Source organism: Peromyscus leucopus, chromosome 14, assembly GCF_004664715.2.
Source record: "Peromyscus leucopus breed LL Stock chromosome 14, UCI_PerLeu_2.1, whole genome shotgun sequence".
In the NCBI taxonomy this organism is placed as follows: domain Eukaryota; kingdom Metazoa; phylum Chordata; class Mammalia; order Rodentia; family Cricetidae; genus Peromyscus; species Peromyscus leucopus.
The window spans coordinates 52,610,198-52,633,638 of NC_051075.1; the positions used below are offsets into that span (position 1 = coordinate 52,610,198).

General features: G+C 50.8%; 1 protein-coding gene across 1 annotated transcript; it reads right to left on the reverse strand.

Moving 5' to 3' along the window:
- Positions 1–369: 369 nt before the first annotated feature.
- Syndig1l (synapse differentiation inducing 1 like) lies at positions 370–22,948 on the reverse strand. Its single transcript, XM_028876711.2, has 4 exons — positions 22,659–22,948; positions 3,704–4,177; positions 2,173–2,313; positions 370–2,017 (listed from the first exon to the last, which is right to left on the reverse strand). The coding sequence occupies exons 2-4, from the start codon at positions 4,115–4,117 to the stop codon at positions 1,859–1,861; spliced, it is 714 nt and encodes a 237-aa protein (XP_028732544.1). The 5' UTR covers positions 4,118–4,177; positions 22,659–22,948; the 3' UTR covers positions 370–1,858.
- Between the last annotated feature and the right edge of the window lie 493 nt (positions 22,949–23,441).

The following is a 23,441-nucleotide window of genomic DNA, read 5'->3' on the forward strand; positions in this document are numbered from 1 at the left end:
ATGCTGTACCCTGTTTCTACCCTTGGTAGTTCCGGGCAGCTGTGTAGAGCACAGTCACACTGGTTCCGCTCTCCCTTCCTGACCCCCCAATGCTCTTACAGATAGGAGAGCTTTTTATTTTATTTTATTTTATTTTATTTTTTTGCAGGCCTGCGTCTTATCTCACCTCGCCTTGCATAAGTCAAATGCAGTCCATCAACCTACATCCCGGGTACCCCAGGCCAAGCTGTCAGAGGGCAGCATTGGCCTCTGGCCCCTTTTCTTGAGGCCCATATGGAGATCCAGAACGACGGACATGGGGTGATGGAGGTCAGCCCTGGAGGAGCATGGGATACAAGCACAGCACAGCAAGCGGCCCAGATGGCACCAGGTATTACAGAAAAGTTTATTATCAGGATAAATAAAGACCTTCCGGGGACATTAAAACCGCCAGTACAGGGGGTAGAGCGTGGAGAACACCTGCAGTGAGGGGAAGGGGAGCGTGTGGGAACCAAGGACGGTGAATGGTGGGACCAGAGCGTGGAAATGGCCAGGTTCCCCAAATCGTGCACAAGAGTCCTGCAGACTGAATCCCCGTGGGCCTGCCTTCCCGCTCTTCTGCGTCCTTTGCTCTGGAGGTCTCTGAAACTGTCATTGCCTTGGGGTGGAGGGGCTTGAAAGCAGTCCTGAGGGGCAATTATCACCATTACCCCATTGTCCAAAGATGGGAAAACATCACGGGTGGAGAGAAAGGCTTGGCCTTCCTGCTTAGGCTGATGGAGAGTTTCGAAATGGCTGCACAAAAATTACTCCAGGCTGGATAATCCAGGCAGAACCCTATCAGACTGGGCACCTCCATGGGAGGCTCTTACACACCCTTGCCCACCAGCATGGAGAGTTACAGAGGAGCAAATCCCTTGGGTGGATTCTGGCGGTCCTCCTGGACTTTGCTCCGGGGACACCTCCTCCCGGGCACTGCTGACTGCTCCACCGTCCACATCTGTCCATGTCCCTCCTCCGTCTGCATTTCCCACCTCCCAGAGTCCCTTCTCACCATGCCCCGTACGTAAGCCTGGATCCGGGACCCTGCACTCCTCAATAGCTAGGGAGTAACAACACCCTTCTCAGTCTCCCCTGCTGTGGGGTACCGTCTCAGGGTCCTCCCAGCAGAGCCCAGAAAGGATGGGAGAGTGAAGAACAGAGGCAGAGGGAGGGGGACACGTGGTCCTGCGGTATTCCAGGCCTGTGTCCTCTCTGGCACTGCACTTGCCTTTTGTGTGGAGCAGAAAAGGCCCAGCAACCTGCTCTTACCACAGAGCTCACCAGCGCCATCTCCACCCTGGGAGATGCCGCTGAGTATCTTCCACACTAACAAGGGAGTCAGAAAGAGCAAGGGATGGCTGGGGCCCATGGAGGTCTTTCCTGATTGGTGGATCTTGGGCATCATGGAGCTTGGGGCGTGGGGTAGCTGCTCAAGGCGCGTACAGGGGAGAGCCCCACAGGCTGAAAAAACTGGCCACGTCCTTTGTTTCTCGGGCACTCCTTTTCCTCCCTGGAAGCTCCTGCCTTTTCTCTCTGGGGAAACTGGCAAGGGGGAGAACTGAGCTGCCTGTGGGACTGAGGCCCAGTAGGGAGTGGGCAGCCCAGGCTGGGCGAGGCCTGTTGGACAACCCTGCCTCTCCTGCTTCCCATCCATACCAGGCCTGCTCTGGGACGGGGAGGAGTGGGCAAGAGGGCTGTGTAGGCTGCAGAACGGGAGTCCTCCCCTCCACATGCGCAGGTTCACCTCGGGGTCAAGGCTCTCCATAAAGTACACAGTTCCAAGCTTTATACCTTCCTCGGGCGGGCCGGGAGCGCCAGGATGAGGATCCTACTGCCACTAGCCATGGCCATTCTGGGACATGTAAGCAGCCAGAGCCACCACCACAGCCACATAGAGACCGGCCCCCACAGCGATGGAGAGGGTGGCCAGGAAGAGGGCCCGGCGGGAGGTGGTGCTGGCCAGGCGGAAGTCCCCTTTGGAGATGGCCTTGCTGGTCTAGGGAGACAAAAGGTTGACATAAGGTAGCATCCTCAGACCCAACAAAACAGCCCAGTCCACCAGGCCCTTCCCATCGTGCAGGGGAGCGTCAAGTCCTCCAGGTGAGAGAGTGGCCGGCCAGAGAGGCACCCCCGAGGCCCCTGTGCACTTACCCCCTGGGAGAAGTAGAAGGCAGCGATACCCAGCGGCCAGAAGCAACACAGCATGGAGAAGAGAGTGAGCCCCAAGTGGTCCCTGGGAGGCAGGGTGAGGAAGGTGTCTTCACTTTCGCTCTCTGTCGAGGTCGCATCACTCTGCGAGAGAGTGGGGTTTGGTAGCAAAAGCCAGGGTCTCGAAAACCCTGCCAGACTGAGAAGAGTTAAAAACACACGGTTCTTTTGCCAGCCGCTAATCCCCAGGACCGAGAGGTTGAAGGAGATCATTGACTCCCATAAGTTATCATTTGACTCCCACACCTATCCTGTGACCATACAGCCAGTAAAGAAATAGCTAGAGCCAGGCAGTGGTGGCGCACGCCTTTAATCCCAGCACTCGGGAGGCAGAGCTGGATCTCTGTGAGTTCGAGGCCAGCCTGGGCTACAGATCGAGATCCAGGACAGGCACCAAAACTACACAGAGAAACCCTGTCTCAAATTAAAAAAAGAAAAGAAATAGATAGATAAATAATGTAGGGGTTTTGTTTTGTTTTGTTTTGTTTTGTTTTATGTAACAACAGAATAGGCATTATCCAGTGGGCAGATATAGAGCAAACTCTGCTGAGTTTTGAGAGTTGAGACAAGGCTGGTCTTGTCACACCATGTCATGTGACCTGGTGAATGGTACTTTTAGGAACTTCTCACCACGGAAGAATGCAAGCCTCTGAATCTAGAGATGTTCATCATAGGAGAGAGACTGGTGAAGACGGAAGATTCTGAGAGGCGTTCTCAGTGCCCAAAGACCGGGTGATCGAGTTAACAAATGATCGAAGGGCCCACAGTGAAAGACCCTGTCACTTTACAAATCACCTTGTAGAACATATTAAATTACAAGGAGTGATATCAGAAAATCAGGTTATAAAGCCACATACTTTGTGGGAGAGAGGCAGAGAAGAAACATGATCAGCCACCAAAATAATCACATTATTTTCAAGTGATTAATAGTCACTATTTACAATGGTTGCTATTTATCACTTGGGTTGATAAATAGTTAACTCAAGTGAGTGTCTTCCTCCTCCTTCTTCAATAGCATATCATGTAGCCCAGGCTAGCCTTGAATTCACCAGGTAGCCAGAGCTGACCTTGAGACTCCCAATCTTTCTATCTCCACCTCCCAAGATAAGTGTGCTTTCTTTTTTGAGACAGGGTCTTACTATGTAGTGCAGGGTATCTTTGAACTTTATATAGACCAAGTTGACACCAAATGCCTCACCTCCTGAGTGCTGGGATTAAAGGCATGTTATCATGACCAGTTTAGAATCTACACACGCCGGGCGTTGTTGGCGCACGCCTTTAATCCCAGCACTCGGAAGGCAGAGCCAGGCGGATCTCTGTGAGTCGAGGCCACTGGCTACAATGAGCTCCAGGAAAGGCGCAAAGCTACACAGAAAACCCTGTCTCGAAAAACAAAAAAAAAAAAAAAAAAAAAAAAAAAAAAAAGAATCACACACAACACAACAAAACAAACAAACAAAACCACGTTACTTACCTCCTCCTCCTGGCTGTCCTCCTGGCCCTGCAGCTCCTCTTGAACTCCATAGGACACAGTGTGGATGGTGACATCCTCCTCAGTTTTACCAGGTTCTGAGCCCTGTTCCGTGGGCCCCACTGGGGGCTCCCTGGCCTCGGTGAAGCTGGTCTCACAGCTGCCTGCTTTGGGCTCTTTGACCTTGTCCTTCCCCAGGAGGCAGCTGGGCCGATACCAAGCCTCCACGGCCAGCTGTAGGGACCCCGGGTCTAGGAGCTGATGGGTACGAGAGGGACCAGCACCTCCTAGGAGGTAGGAATAAAGCTTCTCTTGGCAGGACCAGCTGGCTGGGGCCTCCGTGTAGGGGTAGGGACTGTGGAGGTGGGTGGGGCTCCTCGGCAGCAGAGGGTTCTGTAGTTCACTCAGGCTCTCCATGGTTCTGCCTGCAGTTGCCAGGGCAGGGAGTCTCAGTCAACCACTCAGTCCTCACGGAACCTGTCAGGAGAGAAAGACAGGTAGTCACGGAGGCCAGGCCACTGGATACGTGGCCTGGGGTGGCTAAACCTGTGAACATTGGGTCCCAAGTTGGCCCCAAGCCCGGCTTTGCCCTTTTCACAGGTGGGACCTTGAGCTAGCTGTTGCTCAGAGCCCCAGTTTCTCTGTCTGTGAAATGGGGATGGTAGTGGTCCTCACTTCCGAAAGATGATTCACTCATTTCCTTACTTGGTACGTGATTAATCAGTACTAGCTATATGCCAGGCTCTGGAGCGGGTGCCGAGAATACAGCGGCGAGAGAGGCAAAAGTCAGGGCGAAAGGGAGAAGTGTGTCTGCCGGTCTTCAGGAGTCTCGTCCGGGCGCAGAAGACGACTAGAAAACAACTTGTCTACCCGGAAGAAGGACAGCACACGGCGGCACACAGACTTCACTGCGATGGGCAGAACCGATGGGGAAAATTTCTGTGTTGAGATGTGGAGAAGCCAGTGTACAAGGTGAGGGGAATGCTGCTGTAGCCTGGATCTGAATGCCCCCCCCCCCCTCCCCGAAAGACGGAGGTGTTAAAGCAGTGATTCTCAACCTGTGGGTCACAACCCCCTCACAGGGTCGCATATCAAGATATCCACATGACAGTTCATATCAGTAGCAAAATTACAGTAACAACGAAGTAAATTTTATGATCGGGGGGTTACTACAATATGAGGAGCAATATTAAAGGGTTGCAGCATTAGGAAGGTTATGTTAAAGGCTTAGTAGTCCTTTGGTGTCTGTGAAGATTGCGGAAACCTTTAAGAGGCGGGGCCTCGTGGGAGATTGTAGGTCATGGGGGTGTGGCCTCGAAATGGATGGCTGGGATGCTGGTCCCTTGGGCCCACTCAGGCTCCTGACCTCTATAAGGGAAACAGCTCTCTCCACTTTAAGCTCTTCGCGATGCTGGCAGCTTCAGCGCACGCGCAAAGCGTTCAGGGTCTGTAGATCTTAGGCTGGAACCCCTGAAGGAGTCAAAACAGGCCTTTATTCCTCTTAAATCGATTGGGTATATTGTCGCAGCACCAGAAAGCATATTTCACACAGAGGGAGGAGTATCTGCGGAGGTCCTGTGGCTGGACAAAGGACGGCGGGGATGAGGGTCTGGGAGAGGGCTGGTGTGGCTCAGGGTGCAGGCGGAGGGCTGAGGGCCAAATGTGTAGCCCTGCCGAGGTCTACGGGACTGCAGACATCAAGGGGGATGATGGGTGAGATTTGGTACCCTAAGTGTTTCCTATGCTTCCATTCAGGCTGCATTGGACAGGGTCTAGTCCAACTGTGAAAGCATTACAATGCTTTGTATATATTAAATAAGTAAATATTTATTTATTTTATTTATTTATTTATTTAGAGACAGGGTTTCTCTGTGTAGCCCTGGTTGTCCTGGAACTGGCTCTCTAGTCCAACTGTGAAAGCATTACAATGCTTTGTATATATTAAATAAGTAAATATTTATTTATTTATTTATTTAGAGACAGGGTTTCTCTGTGTAGCCCTGGTTGTCCTGGAACTGGCTCAGTAGACCAGGCTGGCTTCAAACTCAGGTATCCACCTGTCTCTGCCTCCCTAGTGCTGGATCAAAGGCATGAGCCACCATGCCCAGCTTTAAATATTTAAGATTAATATTTACTGTCTTTTACTTATGTGTATGTATATGTGTGCGCAAACACACAAACCCTTGAGGAGGCTAAAGAAGGTTCTGGATCACCTGGAGCTGGAATTACAGACAACTGTGAGTTGCTGGACATGTGTGCTGGGAACTGAGCCCTGGTCCTCTATAAGAGCAGCAAGTGTTTTTAACCATGGAGTCGTCTATTCAGCTCCCTCCCACTCCCTGCTGCTACCCATTTATTTATTTGTATGTTTGTTTTTTAAGACAGGGTGTCTCTGTGTTGCCCTGGCTGTCCTGGAACTCATTCTGTAGACCAGGCTGGCCTTGAACTCACTGAGATCTGCCTGCCTCTGCCTCCCAAGGGCTGGGACTAAAAGCATGTGCCACCACCACCCAGCTTCATTTATTTATTTTTAAGGCTGGGTTTTATTACATTGCCCAGGTTAACTTCAAATTTACTATGTAATCCAGGCATAGTGACTTAAACCTATAAACCCAGTGCTCAGGTTTGAGGCCAGTCTAGGCTACATAGTGAGACATTGTCTCTAAACAAAACAAATCGACAATAAAGTCCACCCCCAAACAACCAAACAATTAGAAATTCACTATGTAGCTGAAACTGGCCTTAAAAATCTCCCTGCCTCAACCCCCCACTTGCGGGGTGTGCACAAACACTCCTGGCTTGTTGGTGGGTGGAGTTTACTGTGTCTTCAGGTAAACTGAGGATCCTTGGAACTCCCCGATGATACAGGCCTGTAATCCGAGTTATTGGGAGGCTGAGGCAGGAGGACGGCCAAGTGCAAGGTCTGCCTGGATTACAGAGATGCTGGGAACTCAGGGGTAGAGTTGGAGAGACGGGGACAGGTGACATTACCAGTCTTGGTGGCCGATGGCACTGGGGGCTGGCTGAAGGAGGGCTTATTCTTAAGTCAGGCAGGTCTGTGCTCAGCTTGGCACAGGGGCTGCATTTGTGGTTACAGCTTTTGCCAGGGGAGGGAACTTGCCCACCCCTCCACACACACCCCACCCCCGCCCTCAAATGTAGTTTTAAAAAGTGCACTTCAGGCTAATCTGCCCTCAAGGTAAACTGTGAGCTTGGAAAGTTCCTACAAGACCTAAGGCACCTATGGGTACTGAAGCCTGCATCTGTACACCCAGCTGCAAGTGCACACATGTGGTGATATGTTGTGTACCCTCATAAATTTGCCTGATGGTCAGAGAACAGAACAAACCACTAGATTAAACATAGAGGCCAGACAGTGGTGGCACACACTTTAATCCTAGCACTCGGGAGGCAGAGATCTGTCTGGATCTCTGTGAGTTCAAAGCCACCCTGGACTACATGAGATTGACTCAGTTGCGGGGATGGTTTGGGTGTAACTTGCCCTGGATTTTGGTCTGCAGATTTGGCTTTGATGACTCCGGTTAACTTCATGACCCCGAGTTTCATCATCCATAAAGGCCAGATAATGCTGGTGGTGGCGCATGCCTTTAGTCCCAGTACTTGGGAGGCAGAGGAAGGTGGATCTCAGTGAGTTCGAGGCCAGCCTGGTCTGCAAAGTGAGTTCTAGGACAGCCAAGGCTACACAGAGAAACCCTGTCTTGAAAAACAAAAAACCAAAGCAAAAAGCAGATGATCTATCCCATGAAGATCTGTCTTGAGGATCCAAAGAGGTGGCTGAGGTGACAGGTAGATGATACATGAAGAGAGGCTGCTGTCCTTTAAAAAATTTTTTTGACTTATTTATTTTATGTGTATGATATGTATACACATGTATAACATATGCATGCCTGGTGGCCACAGAGATCAAGAGTGTGTCAGATCCACCGGAACTGGAGTTATGGATGACTGTGAGTCACCATGTGGATGCTGGGAACTAACCTTGGGTTCTCTGGAAGAACATCAAATGCCCTTAACCACTGAGCCTAGGAGGCTGCAATCCTTATTTCTGGACTGCAGAACTCATCCTCACCCACTAGGGCCATTTCTGATCTCCCAGATGCCACTCTGCTAATGATAGAAGGGAAGTTCAGGGAGAGATTTCTGTTCCCAGGGCTGAGGTTACTGGATCCCATGCCCCGTTCCCGCCCCATCAAGCATTCGAAGTCAGTGCCTGGGAAAGGGTCATTTCTGCTTCTGCCCCCAAGGGGCATAGATGGATTCTAGGAAGATGGTTCCGGAGTAACCTGAGGCAGCATGGCTCCAGGAACAGTGCCTGGGTAGCAGACAGAGAGGGAGTACCTGGAACGGAGGGGCATCAGGACGGGAGCAGGGCACTGAGGGCATGTCCAAAGGATGCTAGGTTCCCCTGGCTGACTCACCCATGGGGAGGACATGGGCTGATGTCTGCATGAGGATGAAGGAAGGAGGAGAGGTTGCCATGGTGCTGAGTCCCTGAGAGTGGCTGCCTTGGACCTGAAGCTGGAGGAATGCCTTATGAAGGATCACAGAGTGCAACTGACAGGGATGTGTGGCCCAACAGTTCACCTCCCAATGCAGAGGGAGCACCAGAGATGCAGGGCTGCCACGTGCCTCGGGGCCCTGCTTACATGTCACTCTCCTGTGATTTCCATGTGGCTGCCACCCAGCTGTGACAGAAGTTTCCTAGTGTAGCGATGGGGCGTTACGCTTGGGCTGGGAGGCAGGTTCGGATCACAAAGGCAGGACCTCATCCTTCCTCCCTGGGAGCTCATTCCTGGTCTAGGGGCCTCTCCTGGCCTCTCAGTTTCCCTGAGGGGTTTGGAGGAAGTGGCCACAGAGGGCAACCGGGGCACTAACATTTTATGATTCTATAGTGCCATGGAGCCCCAGGAGGGAGCCCCTCTTTGAACACTCTGTCAAAACAGAGGAGGGATGAGCACACTCAGAGCCCAGTGAGGGATACCATCATGATTCCCTGCCGTTGCCCAGTGGGCAGGTCCAGTGAGGTGAGGGAAAGGCAAGGCCTCTTTTGGATAGGTAGGCAGCAGAGCCTTGAAGTTAACTCAGACTTCCCAGCTCCATCTGTACCACCCTGGTTCCTGCCTTAGGCCTACCCATTTCTCTGGGAACCAAGGACATAGCTCCCAGAGGACCCTGGGTCTCTCCTCTAGATGGTCTTAATGGATAGCCACGGGGTCTAGGGCCTCCAGGGTGTCCCAGCCAAAAGTAGTGTTGTCACTCTCGTGAAGCTGAGGTGTGCAGGGGCCTTGAGGAGGAGTGGGCAGCCCCAGGGCATTTAGAGCAGCTACATGTATCCAAGTCACCCCTGCCCTAACCTCTACCTCACCGGGAGGCCTTGGCAAGTCTCTGCCCTTCCCTTTCATGCCCCGCCCCCGCCCCCTTCAAAAGAGATGCAGAGATGCCTGGAAACCATAGGGGCATTTGTAAAGTCCAAAGCAGGCAGGGGCAAGTGACCCCAGCTCGTTCTCTGTTCCGGTCAGCCTCTCTAGTTCAGACACCAGCTGAGCCTCTGCAGTCCGGGTCACATCCAGCCTTGTCTGGACTCCCTCCTTCCTTGTGCTCTGAGGGGTTTCCTCCCAGCCCCCCACGCCCACCCCCGCGCCCCCACAAGCAAGGCTTTGCAACCCTTCATGCACAAAGATGTGTGGTTCCTATACAGTGGGAAAGCGAGAAGTCGTTTGACTGTCCAAGAAGTGGAAACAAGTTCAGTAAATGATGGCACCCGATCCAGCGGTACAAGGCCTCCGAACAAAAGGCTCACAAAGAATAATGACTTGGGAAAATGCTCATTGCCGTTCCAATGAGGAGGAAGAAAAGCAATCGGTGCGTGCGGCCGTCTCCACTCTGCTAAAATGTCAACAGCGATTAGCTCCTGGGGTGGAGGAGGCCCGGGAGCTTTCACCTTCTTCTTCATGCCCTCTTTTTTCTGTTTCCCACATTCATTCATTCATTTATTTACAATGAGCATATACTTTTAAAAACTACTTTAAATCAGAACAAAAATAATTAAGAGCTTAGATTTCTTCCTAGCCAGATGGCCGAAAATCCATTGAAAGTTATGCGCTCTTGCTGTGTTTGGTGGTTGAGTGTAACGTTAAAGCCTTTCCCTGTCCATGTTCCTGCCTATGTGTACTTCAACTTTTGAAAAAAAAAAAAAAAAGTCCCTGGTGGGTGGTTGTAGCCTAGAATCACAGATCTTTATCTATGCCTCTACCCTCACCCCTCAACTACAAGGTCAATAACAGAGTTCATGGCCTCATCTCAGGGACCCTACTCTGAGTCCTGATTGGGAGAAAGGATCGTGGGTCACCAAGTCTTCTGTGCCATTGGCCTGCCTGGGCCTTTGGGCCTGATTTTTAGATCTGCCTCCCCAGGTTCTTGTTCCTCAGGGTGGGAGACCAAAGCAGTGATAGATCAGTGGCCATCTCAGCTCCCTGGTCTTACATGGGCTGTGTGTGCCTCCTTGACTCTGGTATGGTTGTTTGTGTGCCTGCATATGAGTGTGTGCGTGTGCATGCACATGCATGTGCGTGCATGTGCGAACATGTGTGCTCTGCTCCAGAGGACAGGCTCAAGAAGGCCTGGGATCTCTGAAGTCCCTATAAATGACGTAAGTGGAGTTGTGAGTCTGAATCTGCAAAAGAAGAGTTGGGGAGAAGGTGTCTCTGAGAACGCCAAACCCTTGGGGTTGTCTCCTGAAGGAGGACTAGCTGAGCCCTGAGGTTGAGGCTTTGCTTGCACAGACCGAGGACAGGAAACCATCCAGGGATCCCCCAGAGTCCAATTACAGCCTCCTGTGATCACACAGAGCAACAGTAGACGTCCTTACCCAGAAAATGTACGGAGAGTTAGGAGGGGCTGACTAAACACTCAGCCCAGCCGCCGCTCCCTGGAAGAATTCTCCTCGGAGAAGAACAATAACTCACACTTACTGAGCTTTTTAACCACGTGCCAGGAACCAAACAGCTCTGAGTGCTCATTTTGACTCTATAATTCTGATGGGAGCACATAACAATAAGGGGTGGTGTCGGCGAGGGCTTTCTCTTCCAGCTGTGACAGCCTGTGAGTGTCACGTTAAACTGCCAACAATAGCTAGGAAAGCTGGGGTGGAGGGGCAAGAAGGCCTTGAAGAGTCCCCAACGGTACCAGGATTCAAAGGGTCTCAATACCAAGATCCCGGGGGGGGAGGGCGCCCCAGAGAAGCGAGCCTGAGCTTCACTTTGGGGCCCTTCCTGATGCGTGAGGGGCCTGTGCATGGCTAGCTGCTCACAGTAGCCTCAGGGTATGTCAAAGAAGGGGCCTCAGTGAACGCCCCACATTTTCAACTGGCAACTCCATAGGAAAACACCCCAGAAATAGGAGCAAACCAGAACCAGATCAGCCCTCACCAGGGCTGAGGTCAAGCTCGGAATCGGCCACCCCTCACTGGATGCTGGTGACCACCTGCCCGAGGTATGGCTGTCTGTCTGGGCAACAGGTGTCCTTGGGCAGTGGTTCTCAGCCTTCACAGTGTGAGACGGAGTATTCTGCCTCCATTAATTATGGTTCTAGGATGGGGTGTGGCCAGTTTATGGGGTGCTGGGAATCAAACTCAGGGGCTTGTGCTTGCTAGGCAAATACTCTATTAAGTAAGCTACAGCCTTAGCCCTAACTTTTTTTTTTCATGTATTTGGAACTTGAACCTTAAGCATATTAGGCAAGTACTTTACCACTGAGCTACAGCCCCAGCCCTGTATTTTTTTTTTAATTTTGAGACAGGGTTTCTTTGTGTAGCCTTGGCTGTCCTGAAACTTACCCTGTAGACTCAGAGATCTGCCTGCCTCTGCCTCCCCAGTGCTGAGATTAAAAGTGTGTACCATCACCATCTAGCACTCTTTTTTTTGGGGGGGTCGTGGGTTCCCTAGGCTATCCCTGAACTTTCCATCCTCCTGCCTCAGTCTTCTGGGCATGGTGGCACACACCTGTAACGCTAGTAATTAGGATCTGGGGACAGGAAGATCAGAAGCCCAGGGACATCCTTGGCTACAGAGAGAGTTTGAAGCCAGCCTGGGCTAGAGAGCTTGTCCCAATCAATCAATCAATCAATAATATTAGGCTTCTGTCCAACTATATCCTATATCAGTAACCACACTGACTGCAATAGATCAAAACTGCTCACACAATAACAAAGACGGCCATGCTTTAGTCCGTTTAGATGAAAGTCCAGCTGGGTGAGGTGGGAAATACCTGCAATCCCAGCACTTGGGAGAAGTAAGTAAGAGAATCAGGAATTTAAGGGCATCTTCAGCTACAAATTGAGCTTAAGGCCAGCCTGGGCTACATGAGACTTTACTTACCCCTCCATCTCCGAATACCCAAAATTCTAGGAAAGGCCAACACTGTAGAGAGCAGATCAATGGTTGCTAAAGGCTGGGAGGCAGGGGGAGGACTTTTCGGAGTGACAGTTTTCTATCTTGACTTAGGGGCAGTTATATGAATATAATATAATATAATATAATATAATATAATATAATATAATATAATATAATATAATATATAATATGCAAATATAATTTTTAAATTAAAAGGAGCAAATGCATTATTTAAAAAAAGACAACATAAGTGTGGTGGTGTATGCTTGAAACCCCAGCAAGAGTTCTAAACCCTTGCCAAGAGCTTCAAATACATCAACTCATTTTACTATCTTATACATGGGGAAACTGGGGCCCAGAGAGGTTAGTAGGTTTTCTCAGATCACACAGCTGGAGAGTGGCAGAACCTGCTAAATCTGTCTGGCCAGAGTATGTTCATTTAACCACTAAGAAGAGATACGTGTGTGTGTGTGTGTGTGTGTGTGTGTGTGTGTGTGTGTGTGTGATCAAGTTCTCTAGAATCTGCCGCCGCAGGGCTGTGGCCTGCAGGAGGCTTGCTTAGTCACATGATGACTTCTTAGGAGAGGTGCCCTAAAGGACAGTGTGATTAGGAATTGCGCCATGCCGTCAGGTTGGGGCCAACCTTTATCAGAACCCTGTAACCTGGTGACAGCTAGAGTTGACTTATCTTAACCTGAGCAGGTGTTCTGTGTGTTTATTTTTTTATTTATTTTTTTTTTGGTGTGTGTGTGTGTATGTGTGTCCATGTATATGTGAGGACATGTGGAACTTGAATGCCAGTTTCACCCGGTTCATAACAGAGTCATTTTGTTGTTTCCTGTTGTGTGCATCACACTAGCTGACCTGGAGTTTCCCATGACTCTCCTGCGTCTACCTCCCACGGCCCTGTAGGAATACCGGGGTTATAGACATGCACCACAACATCCAGGGCTATGTAACAGTTCTGGGTTCCAGAGATTTGAACTCAGGTCCTCACTTGGGCAGCAAGAGCTTTACCCACTGATTAATTCCCAGCCCCCTGCTTGTTTTTGAGACAGGTTTGGATTTGTTGCCAAAGCTGGCACGGAGCTTGCAATCCTCCTGCCTTTACCTGCCAAGTGCCACCAGGGCCAGCTCTATGAACTTTATCTTAAAACCTTACAGCAGAGCCAGAAGTGGTGACGCACACCTGTACCTTCCCACACTCAAAAGGCTGAGGCAAGAGACTCTTGAGTTTAGGGCCAGCCTGGGCTACATCGAAAGACTCTACAAACAAAACAAAAAGTAACAAAGCTGATTATCATTGTCCCCAAGTTTCATACATGAAAAAACGGAAACCCAGAAAGGCTAGGAACAGCTGACAGAGTGACCAGGTCTGCATTTGAATTCAGGTTTGATCTAGTCCAAAGCCTGGGCACTCCTGGACATACTTATCAGGCAGGTCCCCTGGGAGGCAGGAAAATAAGAGTGGAGGGGGAATTGGTTTTGGATGGATTAAAACCAGAGTCCTCTGTGAAGAGAAGAAATGAGAGCTTTAAGAAAAGATGAGGAGCCAGGCGGTGGTGGCGCACGCCTTTAGTCCCAGCATTTGGAGGCAGAGGCAGGTGGATCTCTGAGTTCGAGGCCAGCTTGGTCTACAAAGTGAGATTCAGGACAGCAAGGATATACAGAGAAACCCTGTCTTGAAAACAAAAAAAAAAAAAAAAAAAAAAAAGAAAAAAGAAAAGAGAGAGAGAGAGAAAGGAAGAAAGGAAGAATGAAGAGATTTGGGTGACTTGGCAGCCCAGGGTGGATAGCCTTAGGAGGCCTGGATTCCAGTAAGTACAGCGCCACTGTGAGCGTCCTGAACTATCAAGCACCTCTCAGGGAAACAGGAGAAATGCCTTGGCTCCCCTGGAATTTGTTTTGTAGACCAGGCTGGCCTCGAACCCACAGAGATCCACCACCACTGCCCAGCCAAGAGACACTTTAAGCTGAGAGATCAAAGCCAGGACTTCCTAGTCAGGCAGAAGATTAAATTTAAGTGATTAACAATCCAGGGATAAGGTAAAATCTTAAAAGGCACCAACCACACCATCTTCCAGACAGTAATGCATAAACCATGTGGCCAACTGTGACCGCTGTGACTTTGGTAGCGGTTGGTACAAGGTTTAGGCTGGGTTGATGATTTTTGGCCTGTGAACAAGAGAGCCACTAACTGAGCTTGTCTGTCACTAGCTGCAGCTGGCAGAGAGGGACGAAAGCCAGGTGTGGGGACAAGGGCAAGGTGGGCTGAGTTACGGAAAATCCAACACAGCTTTTCGTTTGTTTCGGCTCAGCGCTTAGCACAATTGGCCACCGCCATCACAACTGTCCCCGCCAGCCCCTCTCCCTTCACAACAGCCTTCTGTTGTGGTGGTGGTCTGTGTCTTGAGGGTCTCTCTCCCATGGTCCAAGCTGACCGTAACCTCACTGTGTAGCTGAAGCTGGCCTTAACTGCCTTGGGCTGCCGCCTCCTGAGTACTGGGAATGTAAGGATGCGCCACCACGCCTGCTCCTAACAGTTCTTAAACGGTGGTCTCCTCCGCTTGAAAGCAGAACTGGGGGATGGCAAGATGGCTCAGTGGGTAAAGGCAATCGCTGCCAAGTCTGATAAACTCCGTTCAGTTCCCGGGACCCACTTGGTAGGAGAAGAACAACTCCTAAAGGTTATCATCTGACCCACACACACACACACATGAGGTGTGGCATGGGCATCTTTGCCTCCCACCCCTAATACAATTAATATCGTAGAAACTTAAGAATCAATCAAATCAAGGGGCTGTGAATGTGGTTTTGTTCGTAGGGCGCCCGCCTGGGTTTCACGACTAGGTTATCGATGCCTGCGTGTCTTTCCCCTTCATTTTGCTCACTGGTATACTCTCTTGGAACCTTGAGCTATCCTCTAGTAGTTGGGCAGAGAGGCCGTGTGTGCCGTGAGCAGGGGCTCCAGGAGATAGAACCCAAGGCCATGCTCCCAGTCATCAGTGAGATGCCAGCCGTGTGAACGAAGCCGTCCCGGGCTCTCTGTGCCTGCCCATCTGTCGCCAGGTGAACTCTGTCAGTACCACACCCACACGGGGTAGATGAGCACACAGCTAGTTCCGCCTGAGGGTCTGACCCTGCAAAGTCACGAGTATGGTGAGGTGTCTGCTGTTTAAGCCACTGTGTTTTTGGGGTGGTTTAGGCAACAACAGATATCAAGGACATCCCTCTCGGTGCCTTTAATGCCTTTCAGCTCCTGTTCCCATCTTTCCTCCACTTCACAGCCATGTTTCTGGGAAGCGCCCCTCACATGCTTTAGCTAACAGCTTAAAGGCCACTTCCTTGGGGAGGCTGTCCCTACATCCTCAGTTTAGATTTTTGGTTCCCTGGTTATCTGCACTCCACGCTCTTCCTCTCAAAGTGCTTATCACAGTCTCTATTTATATATGTGTGATTCCTTGATTAGTGTCTTTCTCCCTCACCAGATTGTGAGCTCCAGAGGGGTGGGGACTGTGTGTGTCTTGCTCATCCACATAGCCCCTTGCTTGGTATATAGTAGGCACTCAATAGATAACCTTATGAATGAATGACAGAATGTGCTAGCTGTCCTGTGTAGCGGAGGCTTCCTGGCAAGAAAAGACTTTCCAGGACCATAGAAATGTCTCAGTGATTAAAACAACTAGATGCAGCTGAGCATGGTGGTGGATGCCTTTAGTCCCAGCACTCAGGGGCAGAGTCGGGCAAATGCCTGAGTTCAAGGCTAGCCTGGTCTATAGAGTTAGTTTCAGGATAGCCAGGGCTACACAGAGAAATCCTCAAAAAAATAAACAGACAGACAGACAGACAGACACACACCACATGCAGAGAGAGAGAGAGAGAGAGAGACAGACAGAGACAGAGAGAGAGAGAGACAGAGAACTGGATGCTTTTCTGGGGGGCCCAGGTTCAGGTCCCAGTACCCACATGGCAGCTCACAACAGTCTGTAACTCCAGTTCCAGGGGATCCATTGCCCTCTTCTGGCCTCCGTGGGTACCAGGCACACAAGTGATGCACACACATACATGCAGGCAGAACTGAAAATTAAAAGAAAATACTTCCTAGGATCTGGGATGGAGGGCATGCCCCTGCTGGAGACACACTCAGCTCTGCACAACAAACACGTCTTGGGCAGTCACTTTGGGTCGTTTCTCGGGATCCAAAAACAGACAGGGAGTAGCACCTGCTATGAAGAGGGCTGTACAAAATAGACTAACAGACACAAGGTTCACATGGAATGGAGGATGCTGTGCAGCTCAGGACTGCTGTCCTGAGATGGTAGGAACAAGGGGAAGCTGTCATAGAGGGTGATGACGACGACGACAACGTGGGCAGTGAGTCTCCCAGGTTGATGGGAGTCACTTGGATGAGACAATGAGGGCAGTTCCTTTCTCACAGAGGAAGCAAACAAACATGGATGGTGGGAGGGAGGGGAAGCCAGCAGGTGTGGCTGATGGAGTAACAGGGGAGGTGAGAAGGCCTCCCACACCTACAGGCTGGCAGTGAGGAGCCAAACACGGGTATCCCAGGGCACACCATGGCCTGGCCTGTGTTTCAGAGCGCTCTGGAAGGCAGCAGAGAGGAGAAAGGAAGGAGTGGGGAGGGGGGTCTGGGTCAGAGTGCAGGCTAGGAGCCCTGTTGAGAGATGATTGGTGTGGGCTGGAGAGAGGGCTCAGTGGATAAAGAACACTCGCTGCTCTTCCAGAGGACCTGGAGTTGGGTTCCTAGTGCCCACAACAGACGGCTCACAAAAGCCTCATGACTTCCTGCAACTCCATCTCCAGGGGAACTGACACCCTCTTCAGGCCTCTGTTGGCATCTGCACATACAGACACAGAAATAAAAAAATAAATCTTGGAGGGGAGCAGACTGAAACTATTGGGCTGGATGCAATGTATACCTTTAAGTCCAACAATAGAGAGCCAGAGGCAGATGAATCTCTGTGAGTTCAAGGCCAGCCCCAAATACATAGCAAGTTCTAGGCCAGCCAGAGCTACATAGTGGGACCTTGTCTAGAGAAAAGGTGGTTTTAGTAAAAAATAAATAAGATATGAAATCAACCAACAATAATACATAAAGAGAATATGTTTTATAGCTGGGTGTGGTGGGTCACGCCTATAATTGTGTTAAATAAAATAAGCCAGAAAAAGAAAGATCAGAAAACCAAATATTGCATGCGCTATCTCATATATGGAAGCTTAAAAATGGTCCATCTGAATGTAGAGTTAGTGTGGTTATTAGAAGCTGGGAGGGGTGGATAGGGGTGAGCTGGATAATGGGAACCAAATGCAGTCAAGTAAGGGGGAATAACTTCCGATATTTCACAACACAGTGGGATGAAAGTTCATAATAACCCATCACACCTTCTATAAAGATCTGAAGAGAGGGCCTCCAAAGCTCCAGACAGGAAATGATAAGGAAACACACACGGAACCCCAGAACATGTTAATGAGAAAGGGGGGAGAGGGCGGGGCGCAGATGTGACTCGGCAGAATGGATGGAGAGGAAGTCCTGTCTGAGGAGGGGTAGTTGTGAGGGGACATAGGTAAGAGCTGTGGTTAACCAGAAGAGAGATGGCGGGGGGGTGAGTCCAGAATAACTTCAGGTAAAGAGTGATGTGAACAACTGAGTCAGAAAAGCTATGGGATCACCTCTGTTCAAAAGGCAGCCTGGGCACACAGAACACTTCCATTTTGTTTTCAGCCTTAGGGCCTGGAGAGAGAGCTCAGTGAAGAGCTTGCTGTATTTGCATCAGGACCTGAGTTCAGGTCCCTACCCCCCACATAAAGAGTAGGGCCTAGTGTCTATAGCCCCAATGCTAAAGTGTAGACAGACAGGTCCCAAGAGCTCACAGCCAGGCAGCCTAGCCTAGCCGCTCAGCACCAGGTTCAGTGAGATAACTTGCCTCACAAATAACGTGAAGATAAACAGGATGGCACCTGATGTCAAGTCATCAACGTCTGGCCTTCTAGCCTCCACAGGCTTTTGTGCACGCCCTAACACACTTGCATGCACAGGCATACCACACCCATGCACACACAGAGGCTTATTCAGATAGCAAGATGTGTGATTTTAAAATGGTAAGAAAAGAAAAGAAAATGTTAATGGAATTCTGCCAAGACAGAATGAAAAGACAAAAACATGGCACGTATATAAGAAGGTCAGGATGTGGAAGGTGAGTGTCAGGTCTGATGCCTGCACAACAGGACTTTGAGAAAGACAGAGAACGAGAGGAGAAAAATATCTGAAGAAGTACCACGCTGCCATAGGAGCATCGAGATCTGATCACTAAAGACTCAATTAAAAAATAAAGATGCAGAAGAAGAAAGTGTTTTCTGAGATAAAAGCAAGAGACTATTTGGACTGCAAAGATCTACTCTGTCCTAAGCTGGAGAAAGTGGGTGGGGAGAAGGTGGGTGAGACCAGTTTGGAAGTACCTTGGGATACAAGGATAGGATTCTGCCTGTTATCTGATGTATGAAATGGAAGTCCTGGGTAGTGGTCTGGACTAGAGATGTTCAAGACCCATCCAAGGACTTTTAGAGAGAGAGAAGGGAGGTGAGGAAGGGACAGGGAAGGAGAGGACGGAAGAAGAGCAAATGAAACAGCTGGCGTGCTTTTTTCTTCTTCGGTGGGAAGTGTCTTCGCTGTTGTCTTCCAGGGAGAATCAATCTAACGTTCTGGGCTCCTATGGGCAAGACTGTTCTTCCCTCAAAGCACACCCCACCTTGCATCTGAAATGGGAAGAAATCCCTGGGAAGGCTGGATAGAGGCTCTGCTCTGCCAACGAGTCCATTTTCAGGTGGAAATCAAATCTTCATTCTTGACCAAACAACCCGTCTCTCCACGTCCAAACCTCTTAGAAACAAGTGCATGTCTAACAATGGATTATAACACCCTTAATATCTCACTCCCTGCTTGGTTGGCTGCGGGGTGGAGGTAGGGGTCTGGGGTGAGGGAGGCAGTAAAGGAGAAAGAGAAAATAGAGAGGAGACATAGAAAGAACAGGAACAGGGTCCAGTCTTTATTGCTCCCAGCTTGCCATGGGGGGATCGCCATGTAGAATGCCAACTGAGCGTTTGAGAGAGAATGAATGCTAGGAAAATGCAAGTTTTAGGAATTAGGATGTTACTACTTCCCTGAGCAAAGCCTATGCCTTTCTGATTCTATCTCACCTTTCCAGGACCCAGAGATGAATTGGCCTTTGGATTGGAAGGTGATTAATAATGTGCGTGTCTGCAGACATTCTCTGACTCTGCCATTTTTGAAAGTCACAGAGATGAGACTTGCATGTGTGCAATGTCTCAGCTTCTCTTGCACACACACACACACACACACACACACACACACACACACACACACACGCTTTTCTCTTTTCCTCCTTGAGACAGAGCCTTGTTATGCAGCCCAGACTGGCCTGGAATTCACTGTGCAATCCAGACTGGCCTCAAGTTTCTGATCCTCCTGCCTTCGTCCTCAAAATGCTAGGATTACAGGTGTGGACCGCCTGATTTCACTCTGTATACCTTATTTCTTTTATTTAAAACATAGTGTTCTTTTTATTTAATGTGTATATGTTTTGCCTGCATGTATGTGTGTGCCTCAGGTCCCCTAGAACTGGAATTAGAGACAGTTGTGACTCGTTGTATGGTTGCTGGGAATTGAGCTGGAGTCCTCTGGAAGACCAGGCAGCGCTTTTAACCACTGAGCTATCTCTCCAGCCCTGTATACCTGATTTCTTAACAACCATGTTTGATTTATTCTTCCTCCTCCCCAGCTCTCCTCACCCCCACCCTAAATAACTAAGATCTCACACACACAGAAATATAGTTGCTGACTCCCTTCTTCCCTCTGGGGGCCTGCAGAAGGGCCAGAGTGGGAACATCAGCAAGGAGGGAGCAGAAGGGAACACAGGAATTGGGTGAGAGACAGCTTTCCCTGGCTGGAAGAAACAAGGTATTATCTGCCTGGATAGCTAGAAAAACCCGGAGCCCTGGTGACCCTGGGGTAGGTGTGGACACCCGCACACCTGCAGGTGGAGGGCCACGGTGTTTCCCTCTGCCTAGGGGCAGGGCCAGTTCCCCTGCAAGCCAATCCCGTGGGAAAGAAAAGCCCCCTTCTTGTGTGCATTGTGCTGCTACTGTCGCTCTGTGATGGGGGTTAGTGACTGTCCATTAACTCCAGAGAGCTGATTTTTGCCAGGGCTGCACCAACAGCTGAGAGCCAGGAAGCGCTGACGTGGGGAAGGGGGGCTGGTCCCCCACCCTGGCTGGGCACTCAGGGGAAGTCAGGGAGGTCACTGGCATGGCTTACTCAGCTCTACCGAGTGCCAATTAGCTAAGGTTTTTCTGAGCATTGGCTGTGCCTGCCACAGTTGAGGGAAAATGATTGTAAGAACAGCTCATTTTGGGTTTTGGCTTTTTTTTTTTTTTAAATAAACTAGAATCCTCTCTACAGGGATGGATCTTTCCCAACTGTTTTCTCTTCCAGTCTTCCTAGGAGGGAGATCCCAGCTAGCTAGGGTCTCTGGGAAGAGAGGGCCAAGACACTGGCCCACTACTCCTGGGTGGGGTAGTTTCTGGCCTCTTGGCTTGGAGGCTAAGGTCCTACCACCTTGTCTCTCTATATACTGTGGCTTTCCTTGAGAAATGAGGAAAAACGGGAATGTCAAATGTATAAGTGGCCTTTTCTGCTTCCTCTAGGTTCTTCTACTTCATTCATAAAACCCACTTCATCACAGAAAGGCAATTTAACTTATCACACCAGGACGCTGCAAGTGGTACCCTGTATCCAAGAAGGACTAAGAGGTTTGTGCTTGGGACAGCCTCAAAGAGCTCCATAGAGCACCAGGCCCCGAGAACCTTCAATCCCAGCTGTTTCCAGTCTCTCCTGTCATGGATAGGAGAGCTGAAGGGAAGGCACCTGCCCAAGACAGTCGGGGCGGGGGGCAGACCCGGAACCAGACACCTGGCCCCTGATTTCCAGTCCAACCCTTTGACTCTGATACATTTTCACAGTTCATTCCTGTGTTTTTACACCCAATTACTGAGTCCTTACTATCTTCCAGGTGCTGTGGGGGAAGGGGTGTGGAGGGAAGCAAGGAGATGAAAACAACACAATCCTTGCCTTCAAGGAGCTGTTTTCCCTAGATCTGTGGTTCCTGGGGAAATATAAAAACAAAAACCATGAGTCAGACTCTCGTCCTATATTATCTCCTATAGGTGTCGATGGAGGAAGGGGCAGGAAGTCCTTTTATTTCCTCAAGATTCTAAGTTTGACTTCACTGTTTCTGGGACCCTTCCGAGGCTGCAGGCAGAAGGAGCCATGGCTAGTCTGCAGCAGGGATGAAGATGAGGATGACCAGATGAACATCTGCAGGCCTCACTAGGGGATGTGAACAGGGAGAATAGCTCACCGTGGGGAGATGCGCCTCCGAAGAATTCCGTTGTTTCAGGGAATCTCAAGACAGTTCTGAGGGGGCCAGATGCCTAGAGTTCTTATCCTCACTGTAGGAACGAGGAGACTGAGGTTCAAAAGCTTGGATAACTGAGGCCAGCCTTTGGGAGCTGCCAACCGGGGCTTTTTCTACCCTTGATGGTAGGAATCTGAGCTAGGTTGGAGGGTGGCAATGAACTAATATGAAGCCAGTGGTCAGCCACAGCAGTGAGCTAGTCTTCCTCTACGCAGTTTATTTCCATCGGTCCATTCTGCCACTCACAGAACTCTGCACTCAAGAACTGGAAGCACTTTGCAGGCCTGAATGAGCTCATTCAACACACTCTTGCCAGAAGGAGAGAGAGAACTCCAAATGGAGGTTCTGTCCAGGGTCATCAGCATCCAGGCATATAATAGAAAACCAGACCCAGCAGGCTCCCTACTTTATCCCCTGAACCAAGCAAAACCGGCCCCCTTCATGAGGAAGAGGGCCGCAGGATAAAGCTGAGGTACCTTCTGGCACCAATTCGTTCCTCAGAGAAATGGATTAAACAGTCCTGAGGAGATAGACACCCCCTCCCAACTTCCTTGTCCCAAAGGCTATTTCCAGGGCGAAGAAATCTAAGGGCGAAGAGATCATAGCCTCTCCAGTCCCCCTGGTGATCAGGTTTGGATAGGAGAGAGGATCTGAGTGAAGCCCACTCAGATTTTTTTTTACCAATGTCATAGAATCTTGGTGGAGACTGGGGTACCAGGGAGTCCCGGAGACTCCCTCAGCGTCCCTGCAACCAGTAGGCAAGGAGTCTCAGCGCTGTCTCAGGTCGGGGTCAAGGCCTGGTGGTACAGGGTCAAGGTGCACAGGTGCCTACCACAGTCCGGGTCCCTCAAGTCCCTCCCGGCGGTGTCACCCTGCAGGGAGGTGAGGAGTGGGGATAGACCTGGCCAGAGCTCTCAAGGAGCTCAAGGACCTGTAGGGGGTTGGAGCTTCATCGCTGGGAGGGCTCCCCCAGCTCTTCCCAGCTAACCGGTGCCTAGCTCTGCGCTCCCGGTGCGCCCCCAGACGGCTCCTTACCTGTCGCGCTGCGGACCGTCCCGCCTCCTCGCGGGGCTCGGGGACCGGGCATGGGCCGGCGAGCGACGGCGTCCCCGCCTCGCAGGCAGCCGCGGTGGAGCTTCCAGGAGAGCTCCCTGCTCCCGGCCCCGCGTCCCTGCCGCTGTCGCCGCCGCTGCTTCAGCACCGCGGACAGCTCCCGCCCGCCCGCCACCGCCCCGCGCGCCGGCCACGGTCCCGGGAGCCCCGCATCCCGGCCCCGCCGCCGCTCAGCGCTTAGCCCCGGCTCCGGGGCGGCTCCGTGCTGACTTCAGGGAGCGGCGAGGAGGGTCCCCGTCTCCCCGCCTCCCCGCCTCCCACCGCCACCGCCTCCCTCTCGCCTCCGTGCTCCCTTCCACGCTCCAGAATCAGCCCACCATGCACTCCGGACCCAGCTCCCGGGAGGGGCGGGGCGGGGCGGGGCGGGAAGTCGGGGAGCCTGGAGGAGACGGCGGCGGCGGCGCGAGGGGCGCGCAGCTGGAACCGGCTTTTCTGCTTCCTGGGGCCAAACCCTCTACCCCAGCCCTTCACCCCTGCATGCATCCCCCTGCGATGCACGCGGCCCTTGGGCTTCTTAGAGCATTTTGGAGCTCCCAGGCTCCCAAGCTCTGAGTTCTAATTATTGATCAGCCCTAAAAGGAGAAACAAACAAAAAGCATTTATTGAATGCCTACTAAATGCCAGACACCGTGCCAGGTTATTTATTTGTTTAGCCAAGATAATCTCATTTAATTTTCTTAACAATTTTCTAGGCACCCTCTGTCT